The sequence below is a fragment of the Oenanthe melanoleuca genome, chromosome 18, assembly GCF_029582105.1.
Source record: "Oenanthe melanoleuca isolate GR-GAL-2019-014 chromosome 18, OMel1.0, whole genome shotgun sequence".
In the NCBI taxonomy this organism is placed as follows: Eukaryota; Metazoa; Chordata; class Aves; order Passeriformes; family Muscicapidae; genus Oenanthe; species Oenanthe melanoleuca.
The window spans coordinates 6,090,875-6,108,499 of NC_079351.1; the positions used below are offsets into that span (position 1 = coordinate 6,090,875).

The following is a 17,625-nucleotide window of genomic DNA, read 5'->3' on the forward strand; positions in this document are numbered from 1 at the left end:
GGGGATCCATCGCGGGGCACAGAGCCGGGCAGGGACCCGCGGCTGTGCGGGGTCGGGGGATCCATCGTGGGGCACAGAGCCGGGCAGGGACCCGCGGCTGTGGGGTCGGGGGATCCATCGCGGGGCACAGAGCCGGGCAGGGACCCGCGGCTGTGCGGGGTCGGGGGATCCATCGCGGGGCACAGAGCCGGGCAGGGACCCGCGGCTTTGGGGTCGGGGGATCCATCGCGGGGCACAGAGCCGGGCAGGGACCCGCGGCTTTGGGGTCGGGGATCCATCGCGGGGTACAGAGCCGAACAGGGACCCGCGGCTTTGGGGTCGGGGGATCCATCGCGGGGCACAGAGCCGGGCAGGGACCCGCGGCTGTGCTGAGTCCGGCGGGCTCTGCCGGCCTGGGGGCCGCTCCCGCCGCCTCCCCGCCCCCGGGCGGGACCGGCCTCTCCCCGCTCCCCCCGCCGGCCGGGGGAGCTGCGAGTGGCGGCAGCGAGGAGGCCGGGAGGGCGCTGCGGGGCCGAACCGGGCCGGGCGGTACCGTGCCGTGCCGAACCGGGCCGGGCGGGGCCGGGCCGGGCGGGGCCGGGCGGGGCGGGCGCTGCCCGCGGTGCTGAGCGGGACGGGCGCTGTCCGCGGTGCTTCAGGGGCCCGGCCCGAGCATCCCCAACCCCCCGGCCATGGTGGGGGACGGCTACAACGAGGCGCTGCTGCACAAGGTACGGCTGGGGATGGGGGCACCCTGGAGGGGGCTGCAGAGCGGGGAGATGGGGCGGGGATCCTGCTTGAACTTCCCGGCAAATCCCGTCCCTCTGCCTTGCTCACTGCTGGTCTCCCGGCGGGGTCCGTCTGTCGCCCCCGTGCCGGTGCGGCGGCAGCTCTCTCCCTGCTGTGGGGATGGGCAGCCTGCAGCGGTTGGCCCCGGTCCCAGCCACATCCCGGCTGATGGAAGGCAGGGGTGGCAGGGTTCGGGGAGCCGGGGCTGCTGGAGCCGGGCCAGCCCCGCGGCACTGCCCGCAGCCGCCCTTGAGCCGCTCCCGCTGTCCTGTGCGGGCTCAGGGTCCGGGGCAGCTGAACCCCGGGGCTCCGTTTGCCAGAAACACATTAACGAGCCGGCACTTCCTTGCCATGAAATAGCCGTGTCCCAGAGACGTCCATTCCTGCCCTTGTTGCTTTGAAATCCTCTTTTGCAGCGCTACTGGGCTGTGCTTTTGTGACTCCCGGGACTGTTTTGTAACTGTTTTGCACGGAGGGAGGTCGGGGCTGGCGCTGTCCATGCAGGACGCGGGGCGTTTCTGCTCTCTGCAGTCTGGAGCGATGGAGGAGATGCTGATTTATGATAGACCCACACATCACTCCCTCCTGATGTCCTCACGCTGCTTCCCTGCAGTCCCCGGTGACTGTGCAGGAACTGGCACTCTCGGGAAAAGCAGGGATGAAGACATAGGAAGGGCTAGGGTTCTGTGGATCCCTCCTCACAAATCCCAGTCTGTTCTGTACCCTGCTTGTACTCAGGGCTAAGTGCCCAGCCCCTGATTAGCAGCAAAATATAAGTTACTAGCAGCTCTCGTTTCTGTTGTACGTGGAATACATAGAACATGCCCCCAGGGATGACTTGAGAAACTTTGATTCTTTGCAAAGCCTTAACTCTCTCTTCTCCAGGAAGGAGCTGCAGCAGTTAAGGAATGAAATTGGTGGAATTGAGGCTCTGGGCAGAAGACCTGCCCAGGCTAATAACCATTGCAGTCCCAAGTTCCCTGCTGTTTCCCTTGGTAATTTTCTGCCTCTCCTGGCAGGGCTGCTTGTCTTGCAGAAACAAGGTTGCTCTCACTCCAGGGAAGTGAGGCAGCAAATACCTCACTAGATCTTGTGTCTAAGCAAGCAATCACATTTTAGATGTGCTGAAAAACCTCAAGGTAGGTTTGCAGTCTGAAGACAAGGATTAAATGATTTCTGGTTGGTGGTTAAACCCAGGCTTGGAGAGGAAATGGGCCAGGAGTTAACCAAAGCAGCAACAGCAGAGGTTTATTCTGAGCTTTTCCAGAAAAATTTTGCTTGATACAAAATGATGAATTCTGCTCTCAGGTGGTTTGACCCATTGCCAAATCTTTCTTCTTCCTGTGTGATTCCTGGATCTGTTTAGCTGGAACAAGACCCAGAGGCAGAGGGATGTGTTCCTTGGCTGTGGTTGATCCGAGGTGTTAACAGGGGGTTGCAAACAGGGATCTGCTGCATGATCTGAGCCAAGGTTTGTTTGATGCACAGCCCTAGAGCTCCTGTCTGCAAGGCTCTGCAAGGCAAGGGCCCAGCCAGGCTGGCAGAGGGCTCCAGGCTCTCTCTCGAGCCAGTCTAAGTGTCCTGGCCATGGTGAAATAGTGCCTGGGCAGGTGGGGACAGCCCTGTACTGTCCCTGTGGCACACAGCAACTTCCAGCAGCATCCAACTCCATCCCTGGGTACTGCTTGGAGCAGGGGGGAGGCAGCACAATTCTGTATAAAGAGCAGGCTGAAAAGAAGTCTCAGAGACTGAATGTCAGCCAGAAGGGCCATGAGAGTGGTGGTGAGGGGCAGCAAGCAGCCACATCTTCACCCTCAGAGCTCTCCCAGTGCCATGGCCCAGCTGAGCTCTGCAGGCCACACCTACACATTTGCCACAATTTGTTGTGATAAATCCTGCTCACCTGGGCACAGACCTGTGGGTTTGGGGCTTCATCAGCTCCCTGAGAGCAGCACCAGAGCCTGTGGACAGCCCTTCTCCCTTCCCTGCATCCCCTGACTGGGGTTTTACCCTGTCAAGCTTCCATTAGCTATATTTAGCTCAGGTCCAGGTTCTGCATGTTAAATCTTGAGGATGAACTGGGAAGACAACCTCAACCCACACACGCTGTCCCAGATCTCCTCCTGCTTGGCTGGCACCAGAATTGCAGCCATTGCCTCCCTGCATTGCCTTGACAGCCGTGCAAAACCTCCCTCCCTTGGCAGGTTAGACCAAAATCTCTCTTTTCCTTGCAAGTATGGGAAGTTTGAATTATTTTGCCTTGTCCCTGCAGCCCATGACAAGCCAGCAATGATTTTGACTGGAAGTGATCCATCTACATTTGAATTAGCTCCAAAACTAACTCAAGGTATAGGAAGGATATTTGCTCTTCCCTTAAGGAAGAGCAGGCAGACAAGAGATTTCAGGAGGGTGTTACAAGCTGAGAGGTGGTGGGGAAGTCAGGTTACCTCTGCCCATCAGTGGAAATAATTTCCTTTACCTGGAAACAAGGATTGTTTGATTGCACTGGGGCTCAGCAGTGATGTGGGGCTGTCACCAAGTGAGTCCCCAGATCTCAGTCAGGTTTCCCTCGGTATCTTGCCCAACCCTGGCAAAGCACTGCTCCATCTCCACGAGGCAGAGAGGATTGACAGCACCAAAAGAAATCTGCAACATTTTACTAAAGTTTCCCATGGAGGGGAAAAAAACCCCAACCAAACAAAAAACCTCTGGGAAAACCTGGGGGCTGAGGAGGTGTGGGGGACGTCAGTCTGTGGCTGAGGATGGCAGAAGAGTCAGCACAGCTACGGAACTTTGTCACTGGGAGACTTTTTACTATCATGACTCACTTGTGTCCAGCCTGAGGTTTCAAGGGCTAGCCAGCCACATCTTTCCCACAGTGGGGTTTTTGTTCTTGTTTTTTGTTTATTTGGTAACCAGGAAGGCCACAGTGATTTCCACTGAGCTGTCCCTTCACAGAGCCCTCTCTTGGCTGATCCAGGCCAAATGTTAGTGTTATTATTAAGTCATGAAGCAATTCATGAGTTGTCTCTATTATGAATCCCATTTAAATTATTAATAGAGGAATCTGCCTTTTATACATGTTCTCTGTAAACCCTGGGCTCTGGAGGCTTTCTGGTGCTCATTCCAACCAGCTCTTCTCCCTCCATAATTAATGCTGTTCTCTGCATTAACTGTTCCCAAAGACAGCACTGCAGGGTGCACCCAGTCTTGTTGCACATCCCAGCATCAGTATTTTACCTGGAAATAGTATGTAAGACCAAAGTATACAGCACTGATGTGCAGGAGCCCCTGGTAATGAATTATTGGAGTGCTTTCCTATCCAGCTGCTCCTGGGCATATCCTTTTCTGTGCATAGGGAAGAGTTCTGGACCCTAGGGAAAAGCCAAGGGGGGTTTGGGCAGGGAGATTTCCCCCAGGAAAGGGGTGACCCAGATCCTCTGGCCCAGGGATTTCTGCCTCCCAACATTCCCCTGTATCCTGTGCAAGCTCCCAGCTCACGAGGCTGCTCTGAATGTACAAGTGACCTGCAAACAGCCCAGGCAGGGAGGGGGGAGCAATCTCTGGCTGTGGATCTGAGCACAGGCTGCTGCCTCTCAGCACACAGGTCTGTGCAGCAGCCTGCATCTGGCAGAGGGGCAGGGCTCCCTCCTGCCAACAGCTCAACTCAGCAGGTCAGGCTTTTCCCAGGACAGGTTTGGTGTCTGGGGTGTGTTTTCCAAGTGGAATTGCTGATTCACTGAGGCAAGCATTAACCCAGGTGTATTGGCATGAACAGGCTCCAGGCAGGTTGTGGAGTGGTGCTTCATGCAGGGCAGGACGCTGATTTCCTGACACTCTGCATCCCTTGTGCAGACCACAGTTTGTGGTCCTCAAGCTCCTTGGCTTTTGGTTTCAGCCCACTTCTTTGCCACATGTCTTCCCAGGTTATGGAATTGGGCCTTGATCTGCTGGGGCTGCTCAGGCATTTGATTAAACACATTCCTTCACACTCATCCTGTGCTTCCCAAGGGGAAGTGCAGTGCCTGAAGCAGTGCCAGGGCTGGTCACACCCAGGGCACTTTGGGGCAGGAGAGGGATAGGACAGGATGAGCACAGAGGCTCCCCCACATATTGGGGAGGCACCAAAGCCCCTTCAGGGTGGAGACAAAGGACTGAGGTGTCACAGGATAGAGCAAGGCTGCTGGAACTGCACAAACACTAAGCAAGCAGGGGAAAACCAGCTGCAGCCAAGTGTAGCAGAGGTGGATGCAGAGAGTGGGGAGGTTTAGTCCCAGCACCTCCCTGGCTCATCCCTGCAGCCTCAGGTGACAGGGGATCAGTAACAGAGGGGACACTGTGTTTGCCAGGACTGCAGCTTCAGGAACACCCCTGTCCTGAATGACAAAGCACAAACCACTTCTAGCAAGAGGGCTGGTAGCAGAGTGTTTATTTTATTTGGTGTCCTGCAAAAGGGTTGAAAGTTCCTTGGTTTCCTGAAAGGATGGGGATGTTTGCCAGTGGCTCTGTGAACAAAACCCAGACAGCAGCAGAGGGAAGGGAGGGGCTCTCTTTGCACTGCAGGTCTCCCTCAGGTCAGGGATTTTGAGGGACACTGGCAGGAGCAGAAGGGAAGATGAGCTCCCCAGGGATGCAGTGTGGGTACCAGGGCTGGGGGTTGGCAGTGTGGGAGCTGCTTAAGAGGTGACAGCTCTGTCACCAGCACAGCTCCCTTGTCCCTTCTGCTCTGGGGTGGGAGTGGTCTGGGGCTTCCCACAGAGGCTGGAGAGGCAGAGGGACTCCACGACTTCAAACCCATCACTTTGCAGGAGGGAGTGTTGTGGGCCCACACCATTAAGGCAGCACAAAGCCAGCCCAGTGTCCCAGAGAAGTTGTGTGTCTGTGGCAGCAGCTGTCTGCAGTAGCAGCAGGAGGTGCTCTCTTTACTAAAGAGTTTTGGACTTAATCCAGTGACTCCAAAGTCCTCCCAAAGAGGTTTTCCAACAAGCCTGTGTGAGCCAAGGCTGCTTCTGCCCAGCAGCTTCCTGAGCTGGGGTAGGAGCATCTCTCCTGCTCACTCTGCATGACAGGCTGTGCTTTACTTTCCCTCCCATCTCTCCTCTCTTGGACAGGGTGCAGTGGGTTTCAGGCCTGAAAGCTCACCCAAAGCTCATTAATTTCATTAATTGTAGAGATGGACAAAAGAGTGGAAATTCCTCTCTGGGCAAGTGGCAGAATCAAATATAACAGATCCAGGGCTGGGTGGATCTTTCTTGATCCTGCTGCATTTGCTGCCACATCCCCCCAGCACACAAAGCCAAATGTCTGGCCCCCAGCTCCTCCATCACCTGCACCTGCATTGATGCTTCTTTATCTGGTCCTTGCAGACAATCCTGGTTGGAGACAGTGGCGTGGGGAAGACATCTCTGCTGGTCCAGTTTGACCAGGGCAAGTTCATTCCTGGCTCCTTCTCTGCCACTGTGGGCATTGGGTTCACGGTAAGTGCCCAGTCCCTGGTCCCTGGGCTGTGCACTCACCCTTGGGGAGCAGCTTTATTTGGGGAATCAGAATCTCTGAATCTGTGGTAAGCACAAAGAATTGGATACTTTGCTTTGGGTGCTGCTGGATGAAGAGTTTGGTTTGGCTGTGTGTTTCTTGACATGCTTTGGATTACTGGGAGAGATGAAGGGTGGGTAAAGCTCCATATTCCAAAATCCTTGGTGGAGCGGTGTCTGAGTGCAGCCTTATGCTTCACACACAGAAATCTGTCCTTGGAGCTGCCCTGCTCTGTCAGGGAGATGCCAGCCTGTGTCCTGCCTGTGTCCTGCCTGTGTCCTGCCCGGGGCCCTGCTGAAAGTCAGGCAGATGGTGACAGTGCCTGGGAAAAGCACTGGGCTGCCTTCCAGAGCTATTTGTGGAGCTGCCATGGGGTCTCAAGTGGCTCTGATGTGTGTGTCCCCTCTCCTGGGGGAGCTCAACACAGGGACAGTGCTTGGGACCTTACTCCAGAGATCCACACCACTGATCTCCACCAGCTTCTGGCTACCTTGTTCCTCCCACAGCAAATGCCAGTGTGTGGAAGTGATGCTCAGCCAGGTGTTTCTCCTGCCCAGGCAAATCCATGAGCTCCAGCATGGTTTTCTATATCCTTCCAGCCCCCTCCCCATCTTGCTGCAGGGAAGCTCAGCCACTTCCAGGAGTTCCAAGTGCCTCCAGCCTCCATCTCCAGGCACTTTCCTGGCAAAAGAGCACATATAAATTATAAATCCCCTGGCTGGGTCTGAAAGCAGTTACAGGACTGGAAATACAGGTTCTATTTCCCGGGGGGCAGAGGAAGGCTTGGCTGGTGCAGGAGCTGGCAGCCCCAGAAGGCACGGAGCTGGATGCCATTCCAGAGGGCATCTCTGCCACTGCATGGCCTTCACCTGGACAGCAGCGAGGGGAACTCCCCTGAACCCCAGCGGTGTGAGCAGGGAGATTAGCCCTGAGATCAGCCCTGATGTGGGAGAGATGAGATATTCCAGGGAAAATAGATCAGGGAGGGCTCAAGGCTCCTGTACATGAAGTGATGCCTGTAAGGCTGAGGATCTTGGGCAGCTGTAGTGCATGAACTTGTATGGGGTTTTTACGGGGTGGGGTTTAGGGTAATACAACATCTCTCTCCAGGGATTTCACCCACATTCCCCTTTGGGCTTTTCCCAAACGGAGTGCGGTATGAGCAGGGTCCCACTAGCTGCTGTGGGATGCAGGGGAGAGGGAGGCCTGGCAGCAGTCGCGGGTGAGATGCAGGTGCTGAACCGGCTCGGCACCGCTCGCGGTTTCCGGCTAGCGGCTCCGCTCGCTTCCTCTCGGTTCACCGGGGCGCGGCTCAGCCCCGCTGGGGCTGCGGCAGTCGGGGCGAACCCGCACCCTGGGCTGGGCTGGAGGGGGAGCTGCATCCCCACTGCCCCGCCGGGGCACGGTGCGGTTCGGCAGCACCGGGGTCTCCATCCCCACGATCTGCTGGGGCGGGTGTCCGTTCATTAGCGGGGTGAGCAGCTCCTGGTCTCCCCGCCCGTGTGTCCGGAGCGATGTGCCGGGCTCTGCCCGCCGCCCAGCGCAGCCCAGCCGCCAGCAAACCCAGGCACTGTGGGGATGCAGTGGGGCAGGTTTCCTCTCTTCAGCCTCTTCCTCCTCATCCCGTGCCGGGGCTGGGCAGGGAGGCACGGCCTCGGGGATGGCACCGGTCGGGGAGGAGGAGGAGGAAGAGGAGGAGGAAGGCGGGTGGGGCCGCGGCTCCCGCTGGCTCCGGGACTCGGCGGCTCCTGCCGGACGCACCATGGGCGGCCCCGGTGGGGCGGAGGGGAGCGGGACCCCCGAGGGGAGCGGGGAGCCGCCGAGGAGCCGCGGGGAGCCCCCGGCGCTGCCCCGGGACCACGAACTGTCCGGCAAGGTGGGGAGCGGCGCGGGGTGAGCGGGATGGACCCTCCCAGCTCTGCCAGACGGGAAGGTTTGGGTCCGCTCCCCGTCTCGGGGGGGACAAGGAGGGTTTAGGAAGAGTCCCGGGGGCCCCCGCTTCCTCCGCTGCTGCGATCGCGCCCAGGAAGCGGCCGAGAAGCGGGGAAGGAGAAGGGGAAGGAGAAGGGGAAGGAGGCGGCAGCCCCGGCCGATCCCCCAGCTCTCCTCTGCCCCGGGAGTCCCCGGTGCTGCGGGAACGGGGACTGGGGTTTCTGTCCGCGGGAGGTGGAGATGGGGGGTCCCTGCCCAGCGGTGGCTGTAGGAGGGACCGGCTGCAGGAACAGGGCTTTGGGGGGCTCCCGGGGGAAGAGGAGCATTACCGAGCTCTGCCCCCGCAAAGCCCGTCAGACCTTTCCCAGGGCAAGGGGCTCCTGCCAGCCCCACAGCAGTGCTCCCCATGACAGGGCAGGGAGGGCAGGACCCCGTCCAGGGCACCACAGCACCCTGAGGGCTCCGAGGTGGGAGAAGCATCTGAGCCCCCGATCAGCCCAGGGCATCCGAGCCCCCTTCCCCCACACCGCAGCATGCTGCTTGTGAATGTGTCTGCACCCCTGCCAGGCCTTGGGGCAGAGGGGAGCCTTCCTCCCTGAGTGCCCCCCTCTTCCTCATCCCAGCCCAGGAAGAACTTTCCTTTTCTGAGCAGCTCAGGGGAGGCACGGGGCTGATGAATCTTTTACCCCCAAATTTCATATACAGCCCCAGGCTGAGCCCAGCACTGATGGTGTCAGCCCTGACACCCCCTGCTGCCTCACTGAGCTGATTCCAAAGTGGTCCTGCACACTGCCATCTTCTCTAAACTGCTTTCATTCCTTTGCCTTTATCCTCCCCTCTCTGACTCCTTTCCGTGGAGGGGCAATTTCCGTGCTTGAGGGAGAAAACCAGTTTTCAGCTTGCTCTAGAGTGAGATGGAGACAGAACTAAGCAGTGTTCCCAGCTCCCCACAAGTCCTGGAAGAAGATTTGACCAGCAAAGTGGTAGCAGGAGGCAGAGCACTTCCCGCTACCAGCTTTGGCATTTGCTGTGCCATCCCTGTGGAAGGTGGCCATGGCCTGCTGTGTTTGTCTGCTCCAGAGGCAGTGGGGCTGCAGGGATTTACTTTGCAAACTCCAGCACCATCCAGCAGGGTGGGCATGTGGGGATGAACCTTCCTGCTGAAGTCCTGCTCACTGCTTTTTTCCCTAAGGGGCCGGATGCAGTCAGGTTAATGATTGCTGGGCAGGAACAGGTTGCTGCAGGTAGGCAGAAGGAGCACAGCATCAGGAAAGGCTGTGCCTATGGAGCCCAGAGTTGCTCCCTGCCTGAGCCCGGCAGTGCTGGAGCCCAGGAGAGTCTGGGCTGATCCTGTTTGCTTAGCAGGAGGGGAAAGGCACGGTGTTTGCTTTGGTGTCCGCAGCAGGCACCGGCAGGGACAGAGTCCCGGACACGCAGGGTTTGCCCAAGCCATGCATCAGCCCTCGGGCTGGGCACGCCCGGGCCAGGGGCAGAGCGTGGGCGGAGGTGGCATCACGCCCCTGGAGCTGTGGCTGGTTCTCCAGGAGCCTCCTGGCCTGGGAGATGGCCAGGAGCTGGCCAGGAGGTATCTGTTCTTGCTGCAGTACTTGCTTTCACACCAGCTCTCCCCCTTTTTCATGGCTGGGGGCTACTCTGCTGCCCTGCAGCACTGCTTGGCTGCACCCTCAGGGGTCCCATCCCATACCCAGCTCCCGTGGGGCTTCCCAGACCCATAAGGACCAGCCCTGGGGAAAGAAACTAAGGGAGAGAAGGAGCTGGGGAGGGCTCAGCACCAGTCAGGGGTGCTGCTCCCTCCCTGTGCTGCTGACATCTCTCCCTGCGCCCATCTTGCAGGTGATGTTACTTGGAGACTCGGGCGTGGGGAAAACCTGCTTCCTGCTCCAGTTCAAAGACGGGGCCTTTCTCTCCGGGACATTCATTGCCACCGTGGGCATAGATTTCCGGGTGAGACCACCAGGCTGCCAGCCTCTCGCCCCCCTCTACCCACACCTTGGCCAGGACAGGGTGCTGGGGAGGGGGAACAGGGGGTTTCCAGCCTCTGTACCCCAAATTTTCTCCCAGCCAGCAGCAGGTGCTTGCTGGAACCCTTCCACACCTCCCTGGGAGAGCAGGAACGGACAGAAGAGCCTGCTGGTACTGTTGCCTCTTACCTTTAAATCAGCAAACAGCCCAGGTTTAGCTCATCCCAGCTGTACTCGTGGGCTGGGGGTGTGTGCTGGGCAGCCAGTGTGCTCCACCATGCAGGCCAAAACCAACAGCTGGGGACAAACACTGCTTGCTGTAATTTCACGCCTTGAAAGGGCTGAAGTGGGCTGCTGAGAAGTGGTTAGGGTTACCAGATCCTGGTGATCTGTTCTCTGCTCACCAGATTTCAGCTGCAGGCTCTCTCTAAGGGTGTGCAGGGAGGCACAGCTGTTGGCAGCACAGGGCAGAGCAGGAAGGAAGCCACGGGGGTGTCCCTGGCAGGCTCTGCCCACACCCCTGACACGTGTCGAGTGTGGTCAGAGCTTCCTCTGCCCCCGCAGCTGCAGCTGCTCCCGTGCTGCTGCCTGGCTGTGCTTGGCTTTTGGTGGAACTGGGGCTTGGTGATCAGGGGCTGGGGAAAAGAGGGGGCTGTGGGCTTGGTTTGAAGGGGTCATGAGGCCTGTCCTTGTGATAAAGCCATGAAAGAATGAAAATCTGCTGTGTCCCACTGCTGGGCTCAATGGGGTCCCCAGAGGTGTTGGCAGCCCGTAGGTATCTGCTCTGCCTCCTGCAACATCCCCTCCAGCAGCTCATGGCTCACTGCTCTAGGTAATCTCCAGAGTCTCCTAGGGCATGTTTTTGTTTTATCCAGCCCATTTGCTCAAATGCTGTCATCTCCACATGGGCTGAATTTCCATTTCAAACAATTCCAGGCAACCAAATTATTTATAGGGGTCTTCTCTTTTCAGACTCCAAGTATGATTCTTTAAGAGTCTTAAAATAGCTTTTCAGTAGCTTTTGCTTTTCTTTTTTTCTGGCCTCTGGAGAGAAGCCCCTGCACTTCTGAGATGAGAACAATGATTGCTTAAGCCTCAATAGCTGCCTTCCCAGCTCAGTTGGAAATACCTCTTTCCTTTCCCAGTCCCAGCTCAGCCTGGCTGCAAACCATCCTGACCCAGGAGATTTCCTCCTTCCATGCTGTGTGCTACATGCAGCCCCTCCAGCTCAGTGTTCTTTACCTTCTTTAAGAACCAAGCAAGGAAACCTGAGCAGGACACTCAGCATCATCAAGTGAGCATTCCCAGGCAGTTTGTAGCATGCAAAGGCCTTAAATTACTGCAAACAGGCTGAATTTTTAGTGCAGCAGTGGTTCTTGAGCACCTGGAGCTGAAGAGTCCCGTCAGAAAGATCAGGGTTTTTTGGTGGGCAAACATAAAAACACACCAAGGTGTTATAGACAAATGAAAATTTATATGTGGTTCATCCATGCCTCCCCAATTCCTCAGCTCTGGCCAATTCCCAGGGGCTGCTGCAATCCCAGAGCTTCCCAGCAGGAGCCAGAGCAGGTCAGTGTTGCTGGGATTTTCTGGACACCAATGTCATTAACTGACTCATTAAGGGACCTGGGAGGACTCTGGCTGTAGGACATGAACGAGGCACTGGATCCAAGGCAGGCTGGGATGTTGCTGTCTCATCTCTGCTGATTCTGCTCCTCACACTGACTCGAGGGGTTGCTGCTCTGGGCTGTGCCTGCAGCTGCCAAACAAGCAGGATCACGGTTTGTAGCAATGGTGCTTCAACCCAGGTCCAGCCCCACAGGCAGCCTAAATTCATCCCACTGGCCTGGGAGAGCAGCTCAGGGGCTGTGGAATGCCAGCTCAGCGCCAGGGCTGGCTGGCACATGCACCAGGACATGCTTTGGGCTGATAAACCTGCTCTCCTTGTCTTCTGCAGAACAAAGTGGTGGCCGTGGATGGTGTGAAGGTGAAGTTGCAGGTGAGCTTTGGGAGGGGGGGGAAGAGATTTCCAGATGGAAATCCAGCTCAGGCCGAGCGTGCTGGCCCGGCAGGGCTGGGAGGCACAGGAGCAGACCCAGCTTGGGGAGGTTGCTCTCCCTGCTCTCATCAGGGCAGTTTCTTGGCAGATCTGGGACACAGCCGGGCAGGAGCGTTTCCGCAGCGTCACCCACGCCTACTACCGGGATGCCCAAGGTGAGTTTGGGGTCCAGCAGGGGTGGGGAGACCATCCAGAGCACATCCCTGCAGGGTAACAATGAGCCTCTTCCTCTCCAGCCCTGCTCCTGCTCTACGATATCACCAGCAAGATGTCCTTTGACAACATCCGTGTGAGTCCCACCGTGGGCTGGGAGTGTTTCCTCCCAGGGACTGGTGCCCTGCTTGGCTGCCTGGGTGTTTGGGGCACTTGGGAGCCTGTTTTCCCTGTAAACACTGGCTGTTCTGGCCAGACCCAGCCAGCTGGGAGCTCATCCCAGGGCACCTGGCTGGGTGCTGCATGGCTGGGTGAGTTTTGTTTAAGGACATGGTGAATGCCTGAGGGAGAAAACGTGGTTTGGGAAGGATGTGAACTACAGCTTGGGCAGCAGCCAGGAGACGGGGTGTTTTCAGGACTGCTCATCTGTGATGCTGGAATAATTCCCGTGCCAAGAAAAGTCATTATCCCTGTCCTCGTAGGGGGAGAGATGGGGGTGTGAGGGGGTGTGAGGGCTGAGAGGGAAGAGAGGGGGTATTGAGGGGTGGAGAGCTGAGTCTGGGGGAGACAGGAGCACCCCTCACCCTGACACAGTCCTGCTGCCCCACAGGCCTGGCTGACAGAGATCCATGAGTATGCCCAGAAGGACGTGGTCATCATGCTGCTGGGCAATAAGGTGTGTCCAGGGTCCCCATCCACCCTGGGGTTTGCTGTGCTGTGCCCTTGCCATCCCCATGGCTGTGCAGACTGGGGCTCTGCCTGCACCCCCGGCCGGGCTCAGCTCTTTCTGGGCTCAGCCCAGCCCAGCGGTGATCCCGGGGTTCGGGGGGTTGGAGAGGGCAGTGTTCCCTGGAGCCAGCGGGTGGCAGCACGAGGCTGAGGCTCCAGGGACCGGATGCTCCTCCTATGGGATGCTTTACTATGGGACACTATGGAATGCCCACCCAGGCCTGCATGCACCCCTGGACCCAAGCCCTAGAGACCCAACAAGGTCCCAGATCCTCTCCAGGAGTCCTAGATGCTTCTTGGATGCCCAGTGCCCAGCTGGATTTCCTCCTGGGACTGGATGATGCTGGGTGCTTGATGCTCATCAGGGTACCAGAGCCTGCCCTGGGTTCTGGATGCTCTCAGGTCCTCAGTGTCCCCAGGTCCCAGGTGCCTCCTGACATCCTCAATGCCACTAGGTCCCAGAAGCTCCACAGGTCCCAGATTCTCTGGGCAGTAGATTCTTCTGGATCTATGATGCCCCTTGTTCCTGTCACCCCCTCAACACCCCACAGTTCTGGTTTGCCAGATGCCCCAGGGTGCCAGCCTGGTGTGTGGTTTTCCTTTCCTTGGCAGGCTGATGTGAGCAGCGGGAGGGCTGTGAGGACAGAGGATGGAGCATCACTGGCCAGGGTGAGTTGTGCCAGGGTCTAACCTGACTTAAGCACCCCCCAGACAATTTCATGTCACTCAGGGTTCCCATGCAGCTGTGCCATCCCCTCTGAGTGCCCAGACCTGCCTGGGTTTTGGAGGGGCAGCATAGCAGTCACTTGTATGCAAAACCTGGGGCAAGGCAGGGAGGGGCTGACTCTCAAGCCTTGTCCAGGCTACAGGGATGATTCAGAGGGCCAGGAGGCCATGTGGGGATAGCCACTGATGGAACCATGCTGCTCTTGCAGGAGTACGGAGTGCCTTTCATGGAGACGAGTGCCAAGACAGGCATGAACGTGGAGCTGGCCTTCCTGGCCATTGCCAAGTGAGTACCTGGGGCCAGGGGACTGAGCAAGGGAGGTGTCTCCTGCAGCCCCACCACCTCCCACACACCAGCAGAGTGTGGGAGGGGGTAACACAGCCCCACCACTCCAGGGAGCTGAAGCAGCGCTCGGTGCAGCCGCTGGATGAGCCCCGCTTCCAGATCCACGAGTACATCGAGTCACAGAAGAAGAAATCCAGCTGCTGTGCCTTCTCCTGAGGGTGGCCCAGAGGAGCTGGCAGGCCTGGGGGCCCAGGCAGGAGGCAGAGCAGGGCCCAATCCTGCCCTCAAGCACCAGAGGGAACCAAGCTCTGACAAACCAAGGTGGATGGGACAGTACAATGAAGCAGAGTGCACGAGGAGGGCCCTTGCCCTGGTGCCAGGATTCAGATCCTGCTGCCCTGCAGGGCAATGACCTGTGTGCCACCGTGGGAATCACTCTGGTGTGGTGACTGCCAGCCTGGCCATCGAGCCATGGTGATGCAACACCTCCATCACATGAGGGTGCAGGACACAGCCACACACCTCACTGACCCTTGGGACCCTTGGAGCAGCTGTGCCATGGATGAGCCCCCCTGCAGCCCCCAGTCCTGCCCTCTCCTTGCAGCTCCTCCTGCTCACAGTGCTGCTCCTGTCCAACTGGAAGGACCTGGTCCAGCCCCTGTGTCCCTAGTGCTGCCAGGCTCTGGCTTCCCTCCAAGGAACCTCAGCTCTGCCCCACACCCCAATGCCCACGCTCAGCTGTGGCTCCTCATTTCTGCTGCCAATGGCTTTTATCCTCCTGCCACCACAAAGCCAATGATGTCCCCATTGTATCCTGGCTCTGCTCGAGGGAAGGGCTGGGATGGGGAAGGGTCCAGCCAAACCTGCTCCCTGCCCACACAGCTGGTGTGAGAAGTAAAATTCCCCTGGGAGCATCCGAGCAATGCTTGGGGCACTTCTGGTACACACAATAATTTGGAAAAACTTTGCTTCCCCCATGTTGTAGCAACAGAAATCAGAGATTTTTTATTTTTTAACAGGAAAAGGCTTTTTCATTTCAGACTAGCCTCCAGACTAAACCATCTCCAGCCTCACGCAGGAGATGCCCACAGTGGCATCACCTGGGGTGATGCTCCAGCCCTGCTGCCTCCCAGGCCAGGCTGCATTTCTCTCCCATGCAATACAACCATGCCTTGCTGCTGCTGGCAAATAGCAGCTGGAACCCACTTTCTGGAGATCAGATGCCTGAGAGCCTTCAGCCAGCAAACGCTGCTCCCTTGGGCACTGGTGGGGCTCAGGGACGTCCCTGGTGCTCAGCCCAGCTTTGTTGCTCTCTCGAGCACACTGTCCACTCCCCTGAGCACTACCCAGAGCAGTCAGATGGTGAATATTTGGGTTGTGTAGCTGAAGCACTGATGCAGAGAGCAGCTGTGGAGGGCATGGCACTGCTGCACGTAGGACTCAGGGACTGTCCAGCACATCTGTCCCCATAATCTTCCCTGGCCCTGTGCCTGACTGCTCCTGTCTCACCTGCCCCAGTGCCTCCTTCACCTCTGCTTCTGGGTCTCTCTTTGCAAGTTTACAGATTAAAGCTGAGTATTTTTGAGGCTTTGCATCTGTCTGGTTGTTTATTGCGTGAGAAATCCCTGCCCTGGGTCTGCAACGTGGGAGGCTGCTGCACACAGGAGCTGCAGAGCCTGTGCTGGGGGCCCTGGGAGCAGCCAGGGGAGGGGGAGGCAGCACAGCCCCTTCCTCCCTGCCTTCCTGCCGGGGGGGCTTAATTGCACATTGCAGACAGACCAAAGGTGAGAGGGGAAGAGTAAACATGGCCTGTTAAATTAAAACCAACCTCCTCCCCTGCTGTTCTCATGGTGCGGAGTCCAGCATTCCCCAAATAACTCCGTCTTCCCACCAATGGCATTGCTGCTGCCGCTTGGCTGATGTCTGCAAAAAAATGCTGGATGGCTTCAACACAAACAGACGTTGGCTCTTTTCTCTTTCCCCCCTCCTGCCTGAGCTCCTTTAACTTCACTCCAAGAGGCAAAGGGCAGGAGGAGACAGCTGGGGCACGACGGTCCTGCCTGTGCCCGGCCATCCCGAAGGCACTATAGGACACCAACGCAGTTTCAGCTGTTTCCTTTGCTGCTGCCTTTCTTCCTTATCACGGTCCCGTGCTCAAACCAGTCCTGCTGGAGCTGGGTTTTGTTTCCTGACTTAGATGTTCTGCATCTGCCCTTCCCAGAAGCTCACTTGTGGGACTGTGCTGCTCACAACCCCCTTGCCAATCACATGGGTGATAGATCCCCCCGTCCTGGGGCCGTACCACAACATGCTTGCCCTGGTTTTCCTCTCCACAGGCATTTGCTGCCGGCTGCCGTGGGATTCCTCTCCGACGCTTTTCTCAGGGCCCAGTGGCTGCGGGCGAATGCTCAGCCGAGTGGAGGAAACAAATGAGTCCACCCTCTGCTCCCAGCTGGGTCCCACAGAGCTGGAGCACGGCCACCCCGAGCACACAGGGGGTTCCCGAGCAGGGTTTTGGGGCACAGCACCTTGTGACAGACATGTCCCATGGCTCGCAGCTCCCCCCTCCTTGCTCGCCTGTCTGCAGCTCGGTTAAACGTGGTCCTGGCTGCCCTGAGGACCTTTGCCCAGGAACTTCAGCCAGGCCCTGCACTGGGAGACACCGAAGGTATCTCTGTGCCACCCTCTCTGGGACAGTCCCAGGAGCCAGCTCTGCCTGGCACTAGCAGCCCTGCAGCAGCCGGAGCAGCCCAGGATTGTTGCTGCCTTGCTCTGCCCTGGTTGAGCCCAAACCCTCATATGCTCATGACCCTCTGCAGCTACTTCTGCTCCTCAGTCCACGAGCAGAGAACATGGAGCCAGGGCAAAGCAAATCCTCTGGGGTTCCCTCCATCTTCTCCCAGCTCTAGGGTGCTGAGCAAGGTTCAGAGGCGGCTGGGGGAACAGGGCTGGTATCTCACTTCCACTGCAAAGCGAGTTACCTTCCCTCTTCCCGGCCTGCTGTCCCACGCAGTTTCGTTTCGGGGATTTTATTTTACTGTCGAAGCTTGGAGCATCCCTCCACCCTATACACCGGAGCAGCGCTGGGACCGACTGCAGCCTTCGAGGACTGGGCGATAATTACGGGATGGAAGGTTTCCGAGAGGTCACCCGGGATGTGCCGCTGATCTCTGGTCAAGGTCGGGGCTGTCTCCGTGCCGATGCGCGGTGCGGGGAGCACAGCGAGGATCGGGAGCTGCCGCGGTGGGCTGGGGTGACCCAGGGGCAGGCGGAGGTGGCTGCGGGGGTTGCCTGGCCCCCGGGAGGAGCGGCCGGACCCCCAACGGGAGCGGTCCGGTCCCGCTGCGGGCGCCCAGCCCGCCCCCCCGGGGCGAGGATATTTGCATACCACCATCTTCATTTGCATAACCCCACCTTAATATTTGCATAGACACGCCTCCTCACTGTCCTTATTT

The 17,625-nt window shown here is 58.1% G+C and overlaps 1 protein-coding gene across 2 annotated transcripts; it reads left to right on the forward strand.

The window, feature by feature from the left end:
- Positions 1-656: 656 nt before the first annotated feature.
- Positions 657-17,608, forward strand: RAB37 (RAB37, member RAS oncogene family). Of its 2 annotated transcripts, none has more exons than XM_056505603.1 (9): positions 657-710; positions 6,135-6,245; positions 12,175-12,216; positions 12,365-12,431; positions 12,513-12,565; positions 13,040-13,105; positions 13,771-13,827; positions 14,094-14,170; positions 14,281-17,608. In XM_056505603.1, the coding sequence occupies exons 1-9, from the start codon at positions 672-674 to the stop codon at positions 14,384-14,386; spliced, it is 618 nt and encodes a 205-aa protein (XP_056361578.1). In that variant the 5' UTR covers positions 657-671; the 3' UTR covers positions 14,387-17,608. The 2 variants fall into 2 exon arrangements, with proteins under 2 accessions (XP_056361578.1, XP_056361577.1); XM_056505602.1 differs by lacking the exons at positions 657-710; positions 6,135-6,245 and adding exons at positions 8,013-8,179; positions 10,090-10,200.
- Positions 17,609-17,625: the final 17 nt, after the last annotated feature.